The sequence below is a fragment of the Artibeus jamaicensis genome, unplaced genomic scaffold (assembly GCF_021234435.1).
Source record: "Artibeus jamaicensis isolate MK-2021 breed Jamaican fruit bat unplaced genomic scaffold, CSHL_Jam_final scaffold_660, whole genome shotgun sequence".
Classification (NCBI taxonomy): domain Eukaryota; kingdom Metazoa; phylum Chordata; class Mammalia; order Chiroptera; family Phyllostomidae; genus Artibeus; species Artibeus jamaicensis.
The window spans coordinates 11,196,314-11,217,693 of record NW_026522052.1 but is presented as its reverse complement, the minus strand read 5'-3'; the positions used below and the strand labels follow the sequence as shown (position 1 = coordinate 11,217,693).

At 38.4% G+C, this 21,380-nt stretch overlaps 2 protein-coding genes across 2 annotated transcripts; both read right to left on the bottom strand.

Moving 5' to 3' along the window:
• Positions 1–6,708: 6,708 nt before the first annotated feature.
• LOC119037078 (olfactory receptor 8B12-like) lies at positions 6,709–7,650 on the bottom strand. Its single transcript, XM_037129126.2, has one exon. The coding sequence runs from the start codon at positions 7,642–7,644 to the stop codon at positions 6,709–6,711; it is 936 nt and encodes a 311-aa protein (XP_036985021.2). The 5' UTR covers positions 7,645–7,650.
• Positions 7,651–19,383: 11,733 nt separating this feature from the next.
• LOC119037072 (olfactory receptor 8B12-like) lies at positions 19,384–20,508 on the bottom strand. Its single transcript, XM_053659465.1, has one exon. It carries the CDS (start codon positions 20,503–20,505, stop codon positions 19,570–19,572), a length of 936 nt encoding a protein of 311 aa, XP_053515440.1. The 5' UTR covers positions 20,506–20,508; the 3' UTR covers positions 19,384–19,569.
• Between the last annotated feature and the right edge of the window lie 872 nt (positions 20,509–21,380).

Below are 21,380 nucleotides of genomic sequence, written 5' to 3'. Positions count from 1 at the left end.
ACATTGACCCATATACAAAACTTAAGTCATTGTTTTGTCTAAATGTTAAAACAATGACTTAAGTTTTTTATATGGATCAATGTGGGGTTTTGGGGTATGTGTATATTTGCTCATAAATGTCCAGTGATCGTTCTTTTACCTGTGTTAAAAACCAGTTGACAAAACAGTGGCATGGTAACATCGAGGGATCAATTTTACAAAATATACTAGAGCATCATCATTTTCCCAAGAACCACTTTTTATGCTTTAACATATAAAGCATTATCAGTTTTTAAAAGATTTTATTTATTTTTAGAGAGGGGAAGGGAAGGAGAAAGAGAGGAAGAGAGGCATCAATGTGTGGTTGCCTCTCACGTGCCTTCTGCTTGGGACCTGGCCTGCACCCCAGGCATGTGTCCTAGACTGGGAATTGAACTGGTGGCCCTTTGGTTTACAGGCTTGTGCTCAATCCACTGAGCTGTGCCAGCCAGGGAGTAAAGTGTTATCATTTGAAGAACCTTGTTGATTTTCTTTTCCTCAGTTGTTCACTGAGTTAAATCACCCTGAGTATCACATGTTAGTGGCTTTGCCTGTGATTCCAGCAGTTGCTCCACCCTCACACCATTATTATAAAATGTCCTTTTTGGAATATTTGAAATTTTACGTATATTATGTTTTTAATGCCATACAATGAACTAGAAGACAATGTTATTATTCTGAAGAACAAGCTCTGTGCCAATATTATGAAGGATGGATGTGTGGATGCTTTTCCTTCCCCAAAGAACTAGAAATCATAGAGACTGAATAATACGTAGACAATACTCCTCTTACACCATTGAAAAGGCACTTGGGTCTTAAGTTGGAACTACCTTGAATTATTGCTTGATGCTAGAATTTGGTCAACAGAATTAATACTGATGGATCACAAACTGAAGTTGTTAGTCATTCTTTGCCATCATTGATGGTAAAAGCACAAATATCTACAGCAGACTTATCACACTGTAGAACTTAAAAATGAAGTAGCCATATCCTTCTTAATTCTCCTTCCAACTTCTCACAGTATTTCTACTTTATGATTTTTTCTTTGGGTCTCTTGGCCATCACTGATCAGCTCTGGCTATAGAGCTTCCTGATTCAGCTTTTCCTCTGTGGGTGGTTATGGCTTGGATTGATTTCTAACCATTACTTGAATAAAATGGAAAAAAAGGTGAACAATTTTTCAAAATGTGTGGCACAGCTCCGAAACAAGAGCTTCCCTTTATATTGATTATTGGGAAACATTGTTTAGTAATCACCATTAAATAGTCTGCCTGACTGCTGGAGGGAGGAATGATTCGTCTTATACTTTGCGTACTGATGGTCAGTTACACAATACAATTAATTGAATTATGCCCTGAGTTCAGTAACTCTATTGAATTTTAGTGTAATTAGAGCTTTGTATCTAAAGTGCTAGGTAGTGATGATCTGCTCATATAAATTCTAACAAAAAAGGACTGCCCTCACCTTTTCTTTTTCCCAGAAAGAACATTATCTCTTGCCTTTTTCTTTTTTTTTTTTTTTTTTAAATTTTATTTAGTTATTTTTAGTAAGTTTTCTATTTTTCGCTCCCTCCCCTTCCCCTCTCCATTTCGTGTGTCCTTCTTTATCCCCCCCCCTCTTTTCCCCTGGTTACCCTTGTCTCTATTTCAGTGTCTTTGTTTTTGGGTTTTTTTTTTGTTATTGTTTGTTTTTTGTTAGCTTTTTAAGGTGAGATCATATGGTATTTGCCTTTTTCTTATTCCAGCCACTTAAACGCAGAACCCACTCTGTTTGTTTTTCCCTCTCCCTTTTTGCATTTTGTCTCTTCCCACCATCTGCTTCCCTTTTCCTTGCCTCTTCTACATTTGAATTTCTATTTCTTCAGTTACTTTAACAATTATCAATACTCTTTCCAGAATGAGACATTGAAGGAGTAGTTGTTTATAGTGAGGTTTAACATGCCAGGCACCGTGCTAGATATATTTACATTGTCCTTTTAATAACCATAGGACAGGAGTGCTGTGATTGGTGCCCTCATTTTAGTTAAGCAACTGAGGCTCAGAGGGCTAGATTATAAAGCTAGTGAGTGGCAGCACCAGAATATGAACCCAGTCAGCCTGATGGCAGAATATATGATGTTACCAAGTTGGCAGTGGAGTCTTTCATAGAATAAGTGGGAGAGTATGGTTGCCTTTCCCAAAGGTCTTACAGCTCACCAAATTATAATAGTCAGATGTGAATGCAATCTTGAAAATGTCAATTCCCATAAATTTCAAGTGATTAGAAAAGATTTTCGATTGATTTCCTTGGCTTGCTTTGCTCACTGAGAACAAACACAGTAAAGGTGTTTATATTTTATTTGTTCATTGATTTAATATTAACAGCACATATAATCTCTTTATGAAAATCTTTAAACCAGTCATTACATTTATGTAAACAAAAATGCAGCTGATGAATATAAATACATATTGAGATGCAGTGAAATTATTATTTTTTCCTTAAGTAAGTCTTCTATCATTCCTCTGGAATTTCTCCTTTTTCAGTAATGGCTCTTCTGTTGCTGAGACTTTACTGAGTTATTCATTGACAGCTGCAGAACAGTCTTGCCAAGTTAAAACATAAAATCTGTATTTTGAAAGATAATTATTTGTTAAACAAGAGATAATTTACTTAGTTGCCTGTGTATAACAGCTCTAGAGAGATGTAACTTTAGGGGAAGAGTTTACAGGAACAAGTATAAAGGATGCATGGACCAACACTAAGGGTGTGGAAATGGGAGAGAGGTAGGGAGTACTGGGGGGGGGTAGGCTGGGATGGGAGTAAAAGACAGAACACTGTACTTAAACAACAATTAAATAAATAAATTAAAAAAGAAAAAAAATTAAGTCATAATTTCCACATTGTTCTTCTGGCCTCAGCAAGAACAGTAAAGAATTTCTTAAAAAGGATACAGCACTAACTATGAAACCAAAGTTGATAAGTCAAACTTCATTTAAATTAAAAATATTGGCCATCAAAAGATATCATTTAGGATAAGTAAGGCATAGTCTGGAGAAGATAGGAAGAGGAAGATGACTGTGTATGTATGCATGTATTATGCACAGATACATATACATTATCTATACATGCACCAACACAAACATGTACACTTCTATGGACTTACATGTGCATTTTCAAATTACTTCAATACAATAGGAAAACAACTTACTACCCTGTTTTTTAAAGAGAAAATGACTTGAATAATCACTTCAAAGAAGATATCCAAACAGGCAGTAAATATGCAAAACGGTGTCCAACATCATTACTTATCAGGAAAAGGAGTTCAATAAAAAAACTAATTTTTCATACCAAAATAAAAATACATTTTTTCATATGGGACAAACTAGAAATAAAATAAAAATACCAAGGGTTAATAAGGATATAGAACAATTAGAAACATCCTCAAACATTGTTGATAGCAATGCAAATTGAATCAAACATTAGAAAATGGTTTGAGTGGGGAGCAAGGGGCCGGGGGAGGCTGGGATGGGAGAAATAGACATAAAACTGTACTTGAAAAATAACTAAATAAAATTAATTAAAATGTTAAAAAATGAAAGAAAACAGTTTGGCGCGATGTTTATAAAAGCTGCACATAAGCCTACTCTATTATCCAGCAGATCCACATATAAGTATACTACAAAAGAAATGTTTGCTTATTCAGTCAAAATACACGTGCAAAATGTCTCTAAAGGCTTTATCAATAATAGGCAAAAGCTGAAAACTATCAACTTTATTAAAAGGCTAAATAATTTTATATTAACATGATGGAATACTACTCACCACTATAACATAATGCACCCATACATACTGCAATACAGATGTACATGACAGGCTTTATGATGAAGAAAAGAAGCCAGAAACAATCCAGTACCTGTTTATATGAAGTTCAAGTACAGACAACACTCTACAATGATAAAAGTCAGAACAGTGGATAGCTGTGGGGATAGGGTGGAGGGCAGGTTGTATTTATTGGAAAGATGCAGAGGGAACTTTTGAATGTAGATGGAAATGTTGTACATCTTGATGTAGGTTGTGGTTACATATTCATGTGCAAAAGTACAGTGAGCTCTACACTTAAGATTAGTGCACTTTGCTATATAAAAGTCAGGGCACAACATTTTCAAAAGGAGTTCTGGGTATTCTTTCATGACCTACATTGAACAGCATATTCAATACACCAACCCCATGGCTTGCTTTCCTCACTGAGAACAAACACAGTAAAAGTATTCTTCCTGGAGTTTCTACCCTTTTTTGTTCTTTAATTGAGGTTCTATTCACATCAAAGGGTGGCACCTAAAACATACCCCTTTTATTACATAAAGATTTTTTATTACAAATAATAAGCATATAATTCTGCAACATAACAATATCACACTCCACCACACCCTGTGACAAAGTGTTCACATTGCTGTCCATCTCATGTGAGACAGTCATGTCCCCTACCAACCACATTCAATGGCACTACTTCTGCTGGACCCTGTATTTCAACTCATCTCAATCCTCCCTTTATAAGCTTATTATTTTCTTTTTGGCAGCACTGAACAGAATCAAAAGGCAGAACTCAACAGTTATTGAAGTTTCCCTACTTCCTAATGGAATGGACTTTCCTAAGGAACAGCCCAGTATGTCAAAGTATTTCCCCCAGCACTTCATATGTCATTGCTTCTCAAAGTAATTTGACCAATAATAGTGAGTTTAGACAAAAAAAATTTCATTTGATTTTTAATATAAAGCTCTATTTTCCATTTCATAATATGGTGGCTTTATGAACTTATCCTGAGATCACCATTTCTTACCCACATGCTCTGTTATTAGAATATGGAGGCTATCTGCAATGCCTGAAAATTCCATAGCAATTGCCTCTCCTAATAAGCAGCAGCTTGGTGCTGCCTGGCAGGTGAACATGAACGAAGGGCCAGCTACTACTCTGTCACATACTCTAGACCAGTGTCATCCAAAGGAAATATAATGCGAGCCACCTATAAATTCTAAACTTTCTAGTAGATTCCTTAAAAACGAATATATACGTTCATTTTAATGACATATTTTATTTAAAACAATATATGCAAATTGTTATCATTTCAACATGTAATCAAAGAAAAAAGTATCCATGAGATTGTTTTTCATATTCTTCAAAGATTGGGTACATATATCACACTTACTTTGCCCACTTACAGTATATCTCCATTTGAATGTCCACATTTCAGTTGCTCAGTACCCTACATGACTAGTGACTACCAGATCAGATAGCACAGCTCCCAATGACTGTGGACCACAACCAAGATGACCCTTGAAATGAGACTCCAAATTCTTTATCAGCCTCGAAATAATATGATGCATCCACTCAGCCTCTTTCTACCCTATAAAATGCCATTTCTCTCCCTGGAAGTCTTAATTCACTAACCCACATCCCCTGTGTTCCATTCACCAAGTCAGTGGTCGCCACACTTGCCTTCTGGGAAACTTAACACACTACCCATTCACACAGTTAAAAGTCATCAAACACTGATATTGTCATTTTGCCAAGACCTACTCAACAAAATTTGTCACCTCCTATTCTCTTGCAGAATGTGATGTATTAAAATTGTTTGTGCAAGTATCATGAAATTATTGTCAATCCTTTTTTAATTTAGATGTACTAGGTCAACTAACATGTGAAATGACATCTTCCAAGACAAGATGAGGAAAGAAAACATGCCCTAAAGGAAAACATACTGAATTGAAATTCAAGCTGGGATTTCAGTCCCAGCTTTGCCACCAGGTAATTTTGTTACATTTTTGGACTAGATGAAATGATTCTGCATGCAATTTTCTCAGAAAAATAAAAATCGACCTGCCTTTTCACCCAGCAATTTCACTCCTAGGATTATATCCTAAGAATCCTAAAACATCAATATCAAAGAACCTATGCACCACAACGTTCATAGAAGCACCATTTACAATAGCCAAGAGAAGGAAGCAACCTAGGTGCCCATCAGTAAATGAATGGACCAAAAAATTGTACTACATATACAAATTGGAATTCTATGCAGCAGAGAGAAAGAAGGAGCTACTACCCTTTGCAACAACATGGAAGAAAACTGGAAAGTATTATGCTGAGTGAAATAAGCCAGGTGTTGAAAGACAAATACCATATGATCTCACCTTTAACAGGAAGCTAAACAACAAAACAAACAAGCAAGCAGGATAAAAACAAAGACACTGAAAGAGAGAACAAGGGGACAGTGCCCAGAGAGGAGAGGGAAGGGAATTTTAAAAAAATGGGGGGAGGGATTTGGAGGAACAAGTATGAAGGACACTGGGATGAGGACTGGAGAGGGGACAATGGAAGGGAGGTGGGGAGCACGAGGCTGGGGAGGGGGCTGGGATGGGAGAAATAGACAAAAAACTGTAACTGAAAAATAACTAAAGAAAATTTTAAAAAAGAAATGATTCTGAAGCCCCATTCAAAATGCATACTGTATGATTGCAAAGACTATTTTCATAAAATAAAGAAGGAAGAGTTGGGGTGATGGTGAGAGGAAATAAATCCATTTGGGAAAGTTAAAATTTCCTTTAAATATACAATACAAAAGCATGAAGGTTGATTTCCTTATTGATGATGATGATAAAAAAATAACAACACTCTAATTTAAAAATTCTCATCCCTTTTCTCAATTTCCAATTTTTTCAAGAGAAAGTTATTCTTCCCAAGGTTTTCTTCATGGCTAATTTGACATCCTTATTCCTCAGGCTGTAGATTACTGGGTTCAACATGGGAACCACAATGGTATAGAACACAGTACAGACTTTGTCCCATTCAAGGGGTAAAATAGTAGGTGGTTTAAGGTACACAAAGGATGCTGAACCAAAGAAAAGACAAACTGCCATTATATGAGAACTGCAGGTACTAAAGGCTTTGGATCTGCCCTCAGTAGAACTAATGTGGAAAATGCTGGAGAGAATGAAGCCATAAGAGAGAAAAATGGTCACAATGGGCACCCCAATGGCAATGGCTGCAAGAGTACAGAGCACCAGAGTATTCATGTAAGAGCTATTGCAGGAGAGCTCAAGGAGGGGAAGGAATTCACACATATAATGATTGAGAACGTTTTCTCCACAAAAGGTCAGAAACAGTATATTACCTGTATGCACTATAGCCAACAAAAACCCCATCCCATAGACACACAGCAAAAGAAATACACACACCTGAGGAGACATGGTGACCGTGTACAACAGTGGTTTACAGATGGCCACATAGCGGTCATATGCCATTGCTGACAGGATGAAGCATTCAGAAATGACACAGAAGGCGAAGAAAAAGAACTGAGTAATACACCCAGAGTACGAAATGATGTTCTTCTTTGAGACAAAACTCATCAGCATTTTGGGGATGATAGCAGAGGAGTAACTGAAGTCAATGAAGGACAAGTTGAAGAGGAAAAAGTACATGGGGATATGAAGCTTAGAGTTCAGCCCAATCAGTGTTATCAAGCCCAGGTTCCCCACCATGGTGACCACATAGAAGCCTAGAAACAGGAAGAAGAGAGGGAGCTGGAGTCCTGGCTGGTTAGTTAAGCCTGCGAGGATAAACTCTGTCATAGAGGAGGTGTTATCTGCAGCCATCCTCCTCTGGGACTGCCTGGGAGAAAAAAGAAGAGTTGCTCACACACAGAGAGAAAAACAACCCACTCCTGAGAGTGCAGTATTTGAACAGGGAGGTGTGGAACTTAGAGTTGAGATGGCATCTCCTTTTTCCTGCATCTCTGTTTTTATGATCCCCACATGGCTTCAACCATCTTAGTAACTGTTGGCGGGTGAAATTATCCTCAAGAGAAACGGCTCATCCAACTGAGGAGAAAGTCCACAAAGCTCAGCTGGGGTGACCCTGCAACCTTGCAGTGACCCTCTTCTGGTACTGCCTGTCCTCTACAGTGGGGGGCCAAGTTTCGTGTGACCTGGGCCCTTCTCTGCAGTGCTGTTGGGAAGCTGAAGCCAGTTGCCCCAGACCTTCCACCTTTGGTCAGAGCTGGTCAGAACAGAAAGATAAGACTGTGTTGCCCTGAGTCTTTGGCAGGAATGGCTGTGGAAATATTATGTGAAAATAATACTGCAGTAATAAGGTAAAGTTATTAAGTAAACCCAATAAAAAATAAACAATTGCTGAAAACTAACTAAACTAATGGCACTGTTCTAAGTGCTCTGGGCATTTTGGTTAAACCCACTGAACAGGTGAGGACACAGGGCACAAGTCCCAGGCCTTCTAATTGGCAGGGGAGGCGTACTCCGTATGTCTGACTCCTGGAATCGAGCTTAGTACCCTAACCACTCTGCACAGACCAGGTCAGGAAGGCACTCACCTTCCTTCTGCCTGCAGTCACAGTGCTGGACTCTGCTGGCTCCCACCCACCCCTCTCATGGAGACTCACATGGCCCTGGTGAGAGGAAGGGGACAACTCAGAGCTAAGACTGCTCTGCTTCTGACTCTCCTTTAAAATTCAAAGCCTTTAGTTTGTCTTGGTTCTCCTGTTGAGCTGAAGAACATGGTCTCAGACCTTTGTCCTGAGCCTGCAGTTCAGCTTCCGGGGTTGGAACAGAACTTTTATAACATCCGTGGATAACCAAACTGAAGAGTGTTATTCTGGACTAGGGACCACAGTGACCTAGTTACAGGGGCTCCCTCAGGTTTCCTGCTCCCTAAGGAAGAAGCAATGTTTGTTTATGCCCTGATGGTGCCTGATGTGGCTTTAAATGGCCTTTCCTTTCATTCATGTTACACCTTTATAAGAACAATTACGAATAAAAAACTAGGAAAAAGAATTCGTGTACTGAGTGCTTACTGTATACTGATCCTGTATTTGATGCAGACCCCTCATCTGAAAGGTTTAGAGCAACCCATACATAATTTCATCACGTTCATTCCTCAGAATGACCTCGAGGGTAGACCTATTTGTCTCCACTAATAATATTTGAAAGAAACATGAAAGTGCACTGAAGAAAAGGAAAGCTAGCGAGGGGGACAGGACACAGGGGAGAGTGGCTGAAAGGGCAAGTGCTAGAGATTTCAGTTCAAATAGCGGTATCTGACAGTTAAGCAATGACTTGAGAGAGAACTGGAAAGTCTTTGCTTAATAATAACACTAGTTACGCTAATGAAATGCTGGGTGTCATGACTTAATGCAGCACCTTCCCCAGGCAACAGGCTTTTGTCCCACAGTTTTATACAGTACTCCAGCCCAAATTATTGCTGTGGGGAAGGAAATTCTGACCAAATAACAGGGTAGAGGTAAGAGACCTTGCTGGGTTTTAGGTAACCACAAGTCATAGAGTGCAGATTTTTGGCTGAGACTGATATAAAGATAAAGAAAATTTTAAGTGGCATTTTGTCCTCAACACCCTTTGCCAGGGGCATTTACATAGTAAGGATGGCAAATTTTCTATTCAAAAAAACAAATCTCTATTTGGGGAAGTTCAAGAGTTGGTTAGCTGATGAGTTCTGTATGTTTTTGGTCAGAGTTAAGGTCAGAAGTTCTTTGGGAGAAATTATGACAGTGGAACAGAAAGGCAGAACCCATCATCTTCCAGGCAAGTCCCACTGAAACCACTGCACATGGGCCTGTGTGTGTGTCTGAGTGTGTACACATACAGAAGTGAGGGCTTGCCCTACCCCCACTAAAGCTCAGCAGTGATGGTTCCTCATCTGCCTGTTTGCATGGAGAAGTGTCCACTGCCCAGATGATTATAATGAAACCCTGTCTCTGTTCTCAATTCTGCTACACATGTTGAAGAAATGGAGACAAACAATCCATTACCAAGAAACTAAAGTAAGCATCACAAGTATGTTCTCCTTAGGACCCAAGGTCAAAGAGGACCTTGGGGACTCACTACAATGTTCAGTTTCCTTTCAGAATCTCAGAGGGTTCTTGGAAGCATGATGCAACACCAAGAAAATTTCTTCTGAGATCTTTGCCTCTTCAGAGATGGTATCCATGGGAGCTTCAATTCCAGTGCATCAAGGTTTCATTTCAAGCGAACCAAGGCTTCTCTAAAGCTGTTTTGACTGTTGACTTGCTCCTATACAAGCAGAGAGAAACACAAATCAATATACTTAAGTTATTTTTTGTAGGTCTTTTATAATCTCGGTTAAGTTTATGCCTAAGCACTTTGGGTTTTTTTCTTGCTTTAGTAAATAGGATTTTCCCCTAGTTTCTGTTTCTGCTATTTCATTGCTAATGCACAAAAAATGTCACCGATTTTTGAATATTAACCTTGTATCCCACTACTATTCCAAATTCACTGATTGGGACAGTTAGTTTTTGGGTGGAGACTATAGAGTTTTCTATGTACACTCTTATCTCATCTACAGTAATGACAGTTTTCCTCTGTCCTTTCCAATTTGGGTGCCTTTTGGTACTTTTTCTTCTTGTTGGATTCCTGTGGCTAGAACTTCCAGTACTATGTTGAGTAGGAGTAGTGAAAGCATGCCCCCTTGTCTAGTTGCTGATCTTAAGGGGAAAGCTTTTAGTTTTTTCCCACTGGGGATAATGTTGGCTGTAGGTTTCTCATAGATGGCTTTTATTATGTTGAGGTATCCTCCCTGTAGTCTCACTTTGCTGAGTATTTTTTAAATCATAAATGGGTGTTGGATTTTATCAAAAGTTTTTCATCATCTATTGATCTGATCATATGAATTTGCCCTTCATTATATTTCTGTGGAGTATTATGTTCATTGATATGTGAATGTTGTAGCATCCTCCCATCCCTGGGATGAATCCCACTCGACCATGGTGTATGATATTTTCAATGTATTTTCTTTCTTAAAATATATTTTTTGATTATGCCATTATACTTGTCCTATTCCCTTCCTTTATTCCCCTCCACCCTGCACACCCCTTCCCCACCATTCCCCCCTCTTTCACTTATGTCCATGTGTCATGAGTTCTTCAGATTCTATATTTCCCATACTATTCATGACCTCTCCCCTGTCTATTCTCTACCTACCATCTATACTACTTATTCTCTGTACCTTCTACCCCTTTCTCCTCCTACCACTACCCTGTTGCTAATCCTCAATGTGATCTTCATTTCTATGGTTCTGTTCCTGTTCTAGTTGTTTGCTTAGTTTGTTTTAGTTTTAGGTGTGTTTGTTAATGACTGTCAGTTTGTTGTCCTATTCATATATTTTATCTTCTTTTTCTTTGATAAGTCCCTTTAACATTTCATAAAATAAGGGCTTGGTGATGATGAACTTCTTGAATTTGATCTTATCTGAGAAGGACTTTATCTGCCCTTCCATTCTAAATGAAAGCTTTGCTGGATAGAGCAATCTTGGATGTAGGTCTTTGGATTTCATGACTTTGAATACGTCTTTCCATCCCTTTCTTCCCTGTCAGGTCTCTTTTGAGAAATCCACTGAGAGTCTGATGGGAACTCCTTTGTAGGTGACTGTCCCCTTATCTCTTGCTGCTTCTAGGATTCTCTCCTTCATTTTAATCTTGGCTAATGTAATGATTATGTGCCTTGGTGTGTTCCTTCTTGGGTCCAACTTCTTTGGGACTCTCTGAGCTTCCTGGATTTCCTGGAAGTCTATTGCCTTTGCCAGATTGGGCAAGTTCTCCTTTATTATTTGTTCAAATAACTTTTCCACTTGCTGCTCTTCCTCTTGCCCTTCTGGTATCCCTATAATCCATATGTTGGAACATTTAAAGATGTCCTGAAGGTTCCTAAGCCTCTCTTCATTTTTTTGAATTCTTGTTTCTTTATACTTTTCTGTTTGGTCCTTTTTTCCTTCCTTCTGGTCCACTCCCTTGATTTGAGTCCCAGTATCCTTCCCATCACTATTGATTCCCTGTGTATTTTGCTTCATTTTACTGAGTGAAGCCTTCATTTGTTCATCTAATTTGTGACTAAAATCAACCAGTTCTATGAGTATCCTGATCACCAGTGTTTTAAACTGTGCATCTGATAGGTTGGCTATTTCTTGGCTGCTTAGAGTTATCGGCTCCTGGGGTTTGAGTTCTTCTTGAGCCATAATGTTTTGGTCTGTTCTCACCTGTTACATATGACGAGCACAGCCCTAGATGTTCACAGGGGAGGGGAGACTCAAGTTGCTGGGTTGTAACACTATATGTGCTGGTAGAGTTCAAGAGGGGCAATAGCGGTTTCCTCTGCTGCTTCCCATCAGCTGCTGGGGCCTGCATGGTTTGTCTCACTGCTCGCTCCTTCACCTGGTTTATCTGTGAGCAAATGTGTGACCCTGGTCAGCCAGCTGCCCACACCCTCACTAGGTCCGCCCTTTCTAACCCACACCTGGGATCTGCCAACTGCTGCCTGTGTGCCTGGGTCTGTCAGGCAGATCTTTCCTCCCTGACCCCTCTCTGCGGTGGCTCCGCCCCTCTACCAGTCTGGCTGAATGGTTTGTTGTTGTCAGACTTTGGTATAGTACAATTTTCTGTGTTTTGGTTGTGTTTTTATTATTAACACTTTGTTGTCTTTAAACTCGGTTGTGCGAGGAGGTAAAGTGTTTCCATCTTCACCAGAGGTCCCTGTTTTGGCTTGATTTTTATTTTGTGGTAAGATCACTTAACCTGTGATATATCCTCTCAACAATTTGTAAGTGCACTATGCAGTATTGTTCACTAGAGGCTCTGCATCACATAGCAGATCTCTAGAATTTATTTATCTCCAATAACTGAAGCTTCATAGCTGTTGAAAAATTGGAGAGGGCATAACACCTTCAAATTTGGGTGAGCCAGAGTGACTCCTTCCACCTGGTGGCCTGATTCCTCGATTTCAGGACAGTAATCAAGTCACATAAACATCAATGTGTGGTTACCTCTCACGTGCCCTTTGCTGGGGTCCCGGCTCACAACCCAGGTGTGTGCCCTGATTAGGAATCAAACCAGCAACCCTTTGATTCATCTGATGCTGAACCCACTGAGCCACACCAGCCAGTAAAATGACAAGAAACTCACAACTATCAACAACTGAACATTTTTTAAAAATGAAAACAAAAAGTAAGCAAACCACTGGAATAGGAAGAGAATCACAGTAATGGGCATCACATGGAGGGTTTGCAGTAAAGGTGTGGAAAGGTAGAATGAGGGAAGAAGAGTACAGGGCATAAGCAGCATAATTGGTAGGCATAGAATAGACAGGGAGTGATTAAGAAAGGTATAGGAAATAGAGAAATCAAAGAACTTGTATGAACAACCAATAGATATGAACAAAGCAGGTAGAGGCTGGAGGGTTTCAGGGTACATGGCAGAGAGGACATAAAGGGGGCAAATCGGAAAAACTTTAGTAGTATAACCAATAAAATACATCTCTTTAAAAAAAGAAAGACAGAGGCACATAAATAGGAGCTGAACCTCAGGACAGGGATGCCTGGAAATTCAGATGTGAAGTCTCATTGTCACTGATTGGTCAGGTTTTGAAATATAAGTGCATCTGAATATGGGTGTTACACTACAACACTGGGGTAGAAAGGGAGACATGGGGAAAAATTGCATAAATAACATACAAAAAGATCCACAACACTATGAATGCAAAGAAGAAAGTAGCACTGGTTACTCTTCTTAATTTTGGACAGAAAAGGGGAAGGGAAAAGCCAAGGGAATTTTTAAGGGTAAAAGCAGACTTGCATATGTTTAAAAGTACAAGATTCTGTAGAAATATTTAAAGATATAAGAACAATAAGGAAAATTTTAGGGAATAAATTCCAAAGATGAAAAGAAGTTGACAGAATTCAACATATTTCCATGATTTCAAATTACATACTTTTGAATCTGGGAATGACTGATACTTTTCTAAGATGATGAAAAATATGTATGACTCAGACCAAAACTCAGCAACTTAAACAGGACACTCTGGAGGCATTCTTATTAGAACTAGTAAAACCAAGATGACTACAGTCTTTAGTATTATTTCACAATGTATTAAATGAAGTATTAAAAATACAGTTATAGATGCAAATGGAATAAGAGGCATTGAAATTAGAAGGAAAGAGGTAAAATTATTTTTAATTATAAAATATGTTATTACATATCTGGAATATCTGAAAGAATGCATGAAAAGAATTCTATAAATAATATTTACTTTATCAAGTATAAAATTAGCATAGAATTGATACAAACAAATAGATAATAATATGAAAATATAATGAAAGAAAAAAATACTTGTTACAGGTGCAAAGATAAAATAAAATTCCTATGCATGAATGTGATAACAATGTGCTAAAATAGATGAGAAAAATTATAAAACACTCCTAAAAGATACTGAAGTTGACTTGAAAACAATGGAGAGATATGCCACACTTCAAAATTGGAGGTCAAAAGATGCAAAGATGTCAATTCTTCCCAAGTTTCCTTTTAAATTTAAGATGCAATCAATAAATGTGCCTTTAAGTTATTTACTAGAACTAGACAGGTTAATTATAAAGGTTGGGGTTAAACATGAATAGCCAGGAAAACCATAAAGAAAAGAACAACACACAGTGAGTTACCTTCAAGATATGAAATATTATGAAGCTTCTGTAATCCAAGCAGTGTGGTATTGGGTTATGAATAGACAGACAGACCAATAGAACACAATGGAAAATGAGAAATAGCCCAGGTGCCTATTAAACTTTGCATAGAATGAAGGCAACAGCTCAAAACCATGGGAAAATAATGGACTTTTTATAAATGGCAATAGAACCACACGATGGTCTTCTAGAAAAATATATAGTTGCATACATTCCTCGCATCATACACTGGTAAAATTTCTAAAATGACCAGATATTCATATTAAAAAAATGAACCCATTCAATCACATTATGATAAAATGAGTGATTTTCTTTATAACCTAAGAGAAGAGAAAATATTTCTAACTATCATTTAAATACCACAAACAATAGAAGACTAAAAAGTTTAATTTAAAATTTTTTCATAACAACAATCAAAAGACAAATCACAAATCAGAGGAAAACATGCAACTTATACCTCAAACAGAAAGCTATTATACCCAATATATAGTCCTCCAAAACAGGGGAAGGACAAAATACAGCAGAAACATAAGGAAAAAGTAGGAAGAGACAGTCCACAAAAGACATAAAAATACCAACAGTCATAAAATTTATGAAACCACCTGCCATGTTTCTTAAAATTAAAGAAATGCAAATTAGAACAATACTGAAACACTGGTTCTCACCCATCACCATGGAAATTTCTAAAATTCTGAAACTATACCATGCTGAAGAGACTGTAAAAAAGTATGCACTCCCAATTTCTGCTCAGGCAGAAAATAAATGTCAATTCCTCCTCCCCAAACACAAAATCCATCAACAATACAATCTCAGTCAAAATTGCAGCAGGTTCTATCGTAGGAATTTACAAGCTGAGTCTAGAATTCATATGGAAATTCGCAAGTCCTAAAGGAGCCAAAAACACTTTGAAAGAAGTGAATGAAATTCAGGACTTATATTAACTGATTTCAAAAATTATTATAAAGCTACAGTAATCAAAACCTGTATGGTACTGGCATCAACATAGACAAATAGATGAAAACAAACACACACAAGTAGAATCAACTGGTTTTTAACACAGGGAAAAGAACGATCACTGGACATTTATGAGCAAATATACACATACCCCAAAACCCCACATTGATCTATATAAAAAACTTAAGTCATAATTTCCACATTGTTCTTCTGGCCTCAGCAAGAACAGTAAAGAATTTCTTAAAAAGGATACAGTACTAACTATGAAAGGCAAAGTTGATAAGTCAAACTTCATTTAAATTAAAAATATTGGCTATCAAAAGATATCATTTAGGGTAAGTAAGGCATAGTCTGGAGAAGATGGGGAGAGGAAGATGATTGTGTATGTATGCATGTATTATGCATAGATACATATATATTATCTATACGTGCACCAACACAAACATGTACACTTCAATGGACTTACATGTGCATTTTCAAATTACTTCAATACAATAAGAAAACAACTTACTACCATATTTTTTAAAGAGAAAATGACTTGAATAATCACTTCAGAGAAGATATTCAAATAGCCAGTAAATATGTAAAAAGATGCCGAGCATTATTACTTATCAGGAGAAGAGTTCGATAAAAAAGCATTCCACTGTCCCTACCAGAATAAAAATACATTGTTGCATAAGGAATAAAATAGAGATAAAATTAAAATACCAAGGCTTAACAAGGATATAGAACAATTAGAATCCTCAAACAGTGTTGATAGCAATGCAAATTGAATCAAACATTAGAAAACAGTGATGTTTGGCAGTGATGTTACACAAGCTGCACATAAGCCTACTCTATTATCCAGCAGATACACCTATAAGTATAATACAAAAGAAATGTTTGCTTATTCCATCAAATACACAGGCACTATGTTTCCAAAGGCTTTATCAATAATAGGCAAAAGCTGAAAACTAACTTTATTAAAAGGCTAAATAATTGTATATTCACATGATGGAATACTACTCACCACTATAACATAATATACCCATACATACTGCAATACAGATATACATGACAGGCTTTATGATGAAGAAAAGAAGCCAGAAACAATCCAGTACCTGTTTATATGAAGTTCAAGTACAGACAACACTCTACAATGATAAAAGTCAGAACAGTGGATAGCTGTGGGGATGGGGTGGAGGGCAGGTTGTATTTATTGGAAGGGTGCAAGAGGGAACTATTGAATGTAGATGGAAATATTGTACACCTTGATCTAGGTTGTGGTTACATATTCATGTGCAAAAGTACAGTGAGCTCTACACTTAAGATTAGTGCACTTTGCTATATAAAAGTAAGGGCACAACATTTTCTTTTTTTTTTTTTTTAGATTTTATTTATTTATCTTTAGAGGGGAAGGAGAGAGGGAGAGAAACATCAATGTATGGTTGCCTCTAGTGCATCCCCTGCAGGGAACTGGCCTGCAGGGAACCTCCTGCCTGCAACCCAGGCATGTGCCCTGACTGGGAATCGAACCGTGATCCTCTGGTTCACAGGCCCATGCTCAATCCACTGAGCTACACCAGCCAGGAGGGCACAACATTTTCAAAAGGAGTTCTGGGTATTCTTTCATGACCTACATTGAACAGCATATTCAATACACCAACCCCAACTCCTAAATTTGAGGTTCCCTAAATTCAGGCATCCAAAGGGTCCACCACAAAACATACCCCTTTTATTACATAAAGATTTTTTATTACAAGATAATGAGCATATAATTCGGTAACATAACAATATGACACTCCAACACACCCTATGACAAAATGTTCACATTGCTGTCCATCTCATGTGAGACAGTCACATCCCCTATCAACCACATTCAATGGCACTACTTCTGCTGGACCCTGTATTTCAAGTCATCTCAATCCTCCCTTTATAAGTTTATTCTTTTCTTTTCGGCAGCATTGGACAAAATCAAAAGGCAGAATTCAACAGTTATTCGAGTTTCCCCTACTTCCTAATGGAATGGAGTTTCCTAAGGAACAGCCCAGTAAATAAAAATAATTATCCCAGCACTTCATTTCTCATTGCTTCTCAAAGAAATTTTACCAATAATAGTGAGTTTAGACAAAAATTTTCTTTTGATCTTTAATATAAAGCTCTACTTTCCATTTCATAATATGGCTTTATGAACTTATCCTGAGATCACCATTTCTTACCCATATGCCTCTATTATTAGAATATGGAGGCTAACTGCAATGCCTGAAATTTCCATAGCAATTGCCTCTCCTAATAAGCAGCAGCTTGGTGCTGCCTGGCAGGTGGACATGGACCCAGGGACAGCTAGTGCTCTGTCACATACTCTAGACCAGTGTCATCCAATGGAAATATAATGCGAGCCACCTATAAATTCTAAACTTTCTAGTAGATTCCTTAAAAATGAATATATACATTCATTTTACTGACATTTTATTTAACACAATATATGCAAATTGTTATCATTTCACCATGTAATCAAAAAAAAAGTATCCATGAGATTGTTTTTCATATTCTTCAAAGATTGGGTGTGTATATCACACTTACTTTGCCCACTTACAGTATATCTCCATTTGAATGTCCACATTTAGGTTGCTTAGTACCCTATATGACTAGTGACTACCAGATCAGATAGCACGGCTCCCAATGACCTTGGACCACAACCAAGATAACCCTTGAAATGAGACTCCAAATTCTTTATCAGCCTCGAAATAATATGACGCATCCACTCAGCATCTTTCTACCCTATAAAATGCCATTTCTCTTCTCTCAAAGTTCTAATTCACTAACCCACATCCCTGGTGCTCCACTAACCAATTCACTGGTCGCCACACTTGCCCTCTGGGAAACCTAACACACTACCCATTCACACAGTTAAAAGTCATCAGACACTGATCTGGTCATTTTGCCAAGACCTACTCAACAAAATTTGTCACCTCCTATTCTCTTGCAGAATGTGATGTATGAAAGTTGTTTGTGCAAGTAGCACAAAATTATTGTCAATTCTTTTTTAATTTAGATGTACTAGGTCAAATAACATGTGAAATGACATCTTCCAAGAAAGAGATGAGGCAAGAAAACATGGCCTAAAGGAAAACAAACTGAATTGAGATACAAGCTGGGATTTTAGTCCCAACTTTGCCGCCAGGTAATTTTTTTACATTTTTGGACTAGAGGAAATGATTCTATATGGGATTTTCTCAGAAAAATGAAAATCGACCTGCCTTTACACCCAGCAATTTCACTGCTAGGATTATATCCTAAGAATCCTAAAACATCAATTTCAAAGAACCTATGCACCACAACATTCATAGCAGCACGATTTACAATAGCCAAGAGAAGGAAGCAACCTAGGTGCCCATCAGTAAATGAATGGATCACAAAATTGTGCTACATACACAAATTGGAATTCTATGCAGCAGAGAGAAAGAAGGAGCTACTACCCTTTGCAACAACATGGATGAAAACTGGAAAGCAATATGCTGAGTGAAATAAGCCACGTGTTGAAAGACAAATACCATATGATCTCCCTTTAACAGGAAACTAAATGATAAAACAAACAAGCAAGCAGAATAAAAACAAAGACACTAAAATAGAGAACAAGGGGACAGTGACCAGAGAGGGGAGGGAAGGGAATTTAAGGAAAAAAAGGGCAGGGATTTGGAGGAACAAGTATGAAGGACACTGGGATGAGGACTGGAGAGGGGGAAATGGGAGGAAGGTGGGGAACAGGAGCCTGGGGAGGTGGCTGAAATGGGAGAAATAGACAAAAAACTGTAATTGAAAAATAACTAAAGAAAATTTAAAAAAAGAAATGATTCTGAAGTCCCATTGAATACTGCATACTATATGATTGCAAAGACTATTTTCATAAAATAAAGAAGGAAGAGTTGGGGTGATGGTGAGAGGGAATAAATCCATTTGGGAAAGAGTTAAAATTTCTTTTAAATATACAGTACAAAAGCATGAAGGTTGAATTCCTTATTGATGATGATGATAAAAAATAACAACACTCTAATTTAAAAATTCTCATGCCTTTTCTCAATTTCCAATTTTTTTCAAGAGAAAGTTATTCTTCCCAAGGTTTTCTTCATGGCTAATTTGACATCCTTGTTCCTCAGGCTGTAGATAAGTGGGTTCAACATGGGAACCACAATGGTATAGAACACAGTACAGACTTTGTCCCATTCAAGGGGTAAAATAGTAGGTGGTTTAAGGTACACAAAAGCTGCTGAACCAAAGAAAAGACAAACTGCCATTATATGAGAACTGCAGGTACTAAAGGCTTTGGATCTGCCCTCAGTAGAACTAATGTGGAAAATGCTGACAAGAATGAAACCATAAGAGAGAAAAATGGTCACAATGGGCACCCCAATGGCAATGGCTGCAAGAGTACAGAGCACCAGAGTAGTCATGAAAGAGCTGTTGCAGGAGTGCTCAAGGAGGGGAAGGAATTCACACATATAATGATTGAGAACGTTTTCTCCACAAAAGGTCAGAAACAGTATATTACCTGTATGCGCTATAGCCGACAGAAACCCCATCCCATAGACACACAGCAAAAGAAATACACACACCTGAGGAGACATGGTGACCGTGTACAACAGTGGTTTACAGATGGCCACATAGCGGTCATATGCCATTGCTGACAGGATGAAGCATTCAGAATTGGCAAAGAAGGCAAAGAAAAAGAACTGAGTCATACACCCAGAGTACGAAATGATGTTCTTCTTTGAGACAAAACTCATCAGCATTTTGGGGATGATAGCAGAGGAGCAACTGAAGTCAATGAAGGACAAGTTGAAGAGGAAAATGTACATGGGTATATGAAGATTAGAGTTCAGTCCAATCAGTGTTATCAAGCCCAAGTTCCCCACCATGGTGACCACATAGAAGCCTAGAAACAGGAAGAAGAGAGGGAGCTGGAGTCCTGGTTGGTTAGTTAAGCCTGTGAGGATAAACTCTGTCATAGAGGAGGTGTTATCTGCAGCCATCCTCCTCTGGGACTGCCTGGGAGAAAAAAAGAAGAGTTGCTCACACAGAGTGAGAAAAACAACCCATTCCTGAGAGTGCAGTTTGAACAGGGAGGTGTGGAACTTAGAGTTGAGATGGCATCTCCTTCTTCCTGCATCTCTGTTTTTATGATCCCCACATGGCTTCAACCATCTTAGTAACTGTTGGCGGGTGAAATTATCCTCAAGAGAAACAGCTCATCCAACTGAGGAGAAAGTCCACAAAGGTCAGCTGGGATGACCCTGCAACCTTCCAGTGACCCTCTTCTGGTACTGCCTGTCCTCTACAGCGCAGGGCCAAGTTTGGTGTGACCTGGGCCCTTCTCTGCAATGCTGTTGGGAAGCAGAAGCCAGTTGCCCTAGAACTTCCACCTTTGGTCAGTGCTGGTCAGAACAGAAAGTTGAGGCTGTGTTGCCCTGAGCCTTTGGCAGGAATGGCGGTGGAAATATTATGTAAAAATAATACTGGAGTAATAAGGTAAAGTTATTAACTAAACCCAATAAAAAAGAAATAATTGCTGAAAACTAACTAAACTAATGGCACTGTTCTAAGTGCTCTGGGCATTTTGGTTAAACCCACTGAACAGGTGAGGACACAGGGCACAAGTCCCAGGCCTTCTAATTGGCAGTGGAGGGGTACTCCGTATGTCTGGCTCGGGGTTCGAACTTCGTACCCTAACTACTCTGCACAGACCAGGTCAGGCAGGCACTCACCCTCCTTCTGCCTGCAGTCACAGTGCTGGACTCTGCTGGCTCCCACCCACCCCTCTCATGGAGACTCACATGGCCCTGGTGAGAGGAAGGGGACAACTCAGAGCTAAGACTGCTCTGCTTCTGACTCTCCTTTAAAATTCAAA

Coding starts and splice junctions, on each gene's coding strand:
- LOC119037078 (XM_037129126.2), bottom strand. CDS start 7,644: ATGGCTGCAGATAACACCTCCTCTATGACAGAGTTTATCCTCGCAGGC.
- LOC119037072 (XM_053659465.1), bottom strand. CDS start 20,505: ATGGCTGCAGATAACACCTCCTCTATGACAGAGTTTATCCTCACAGGC.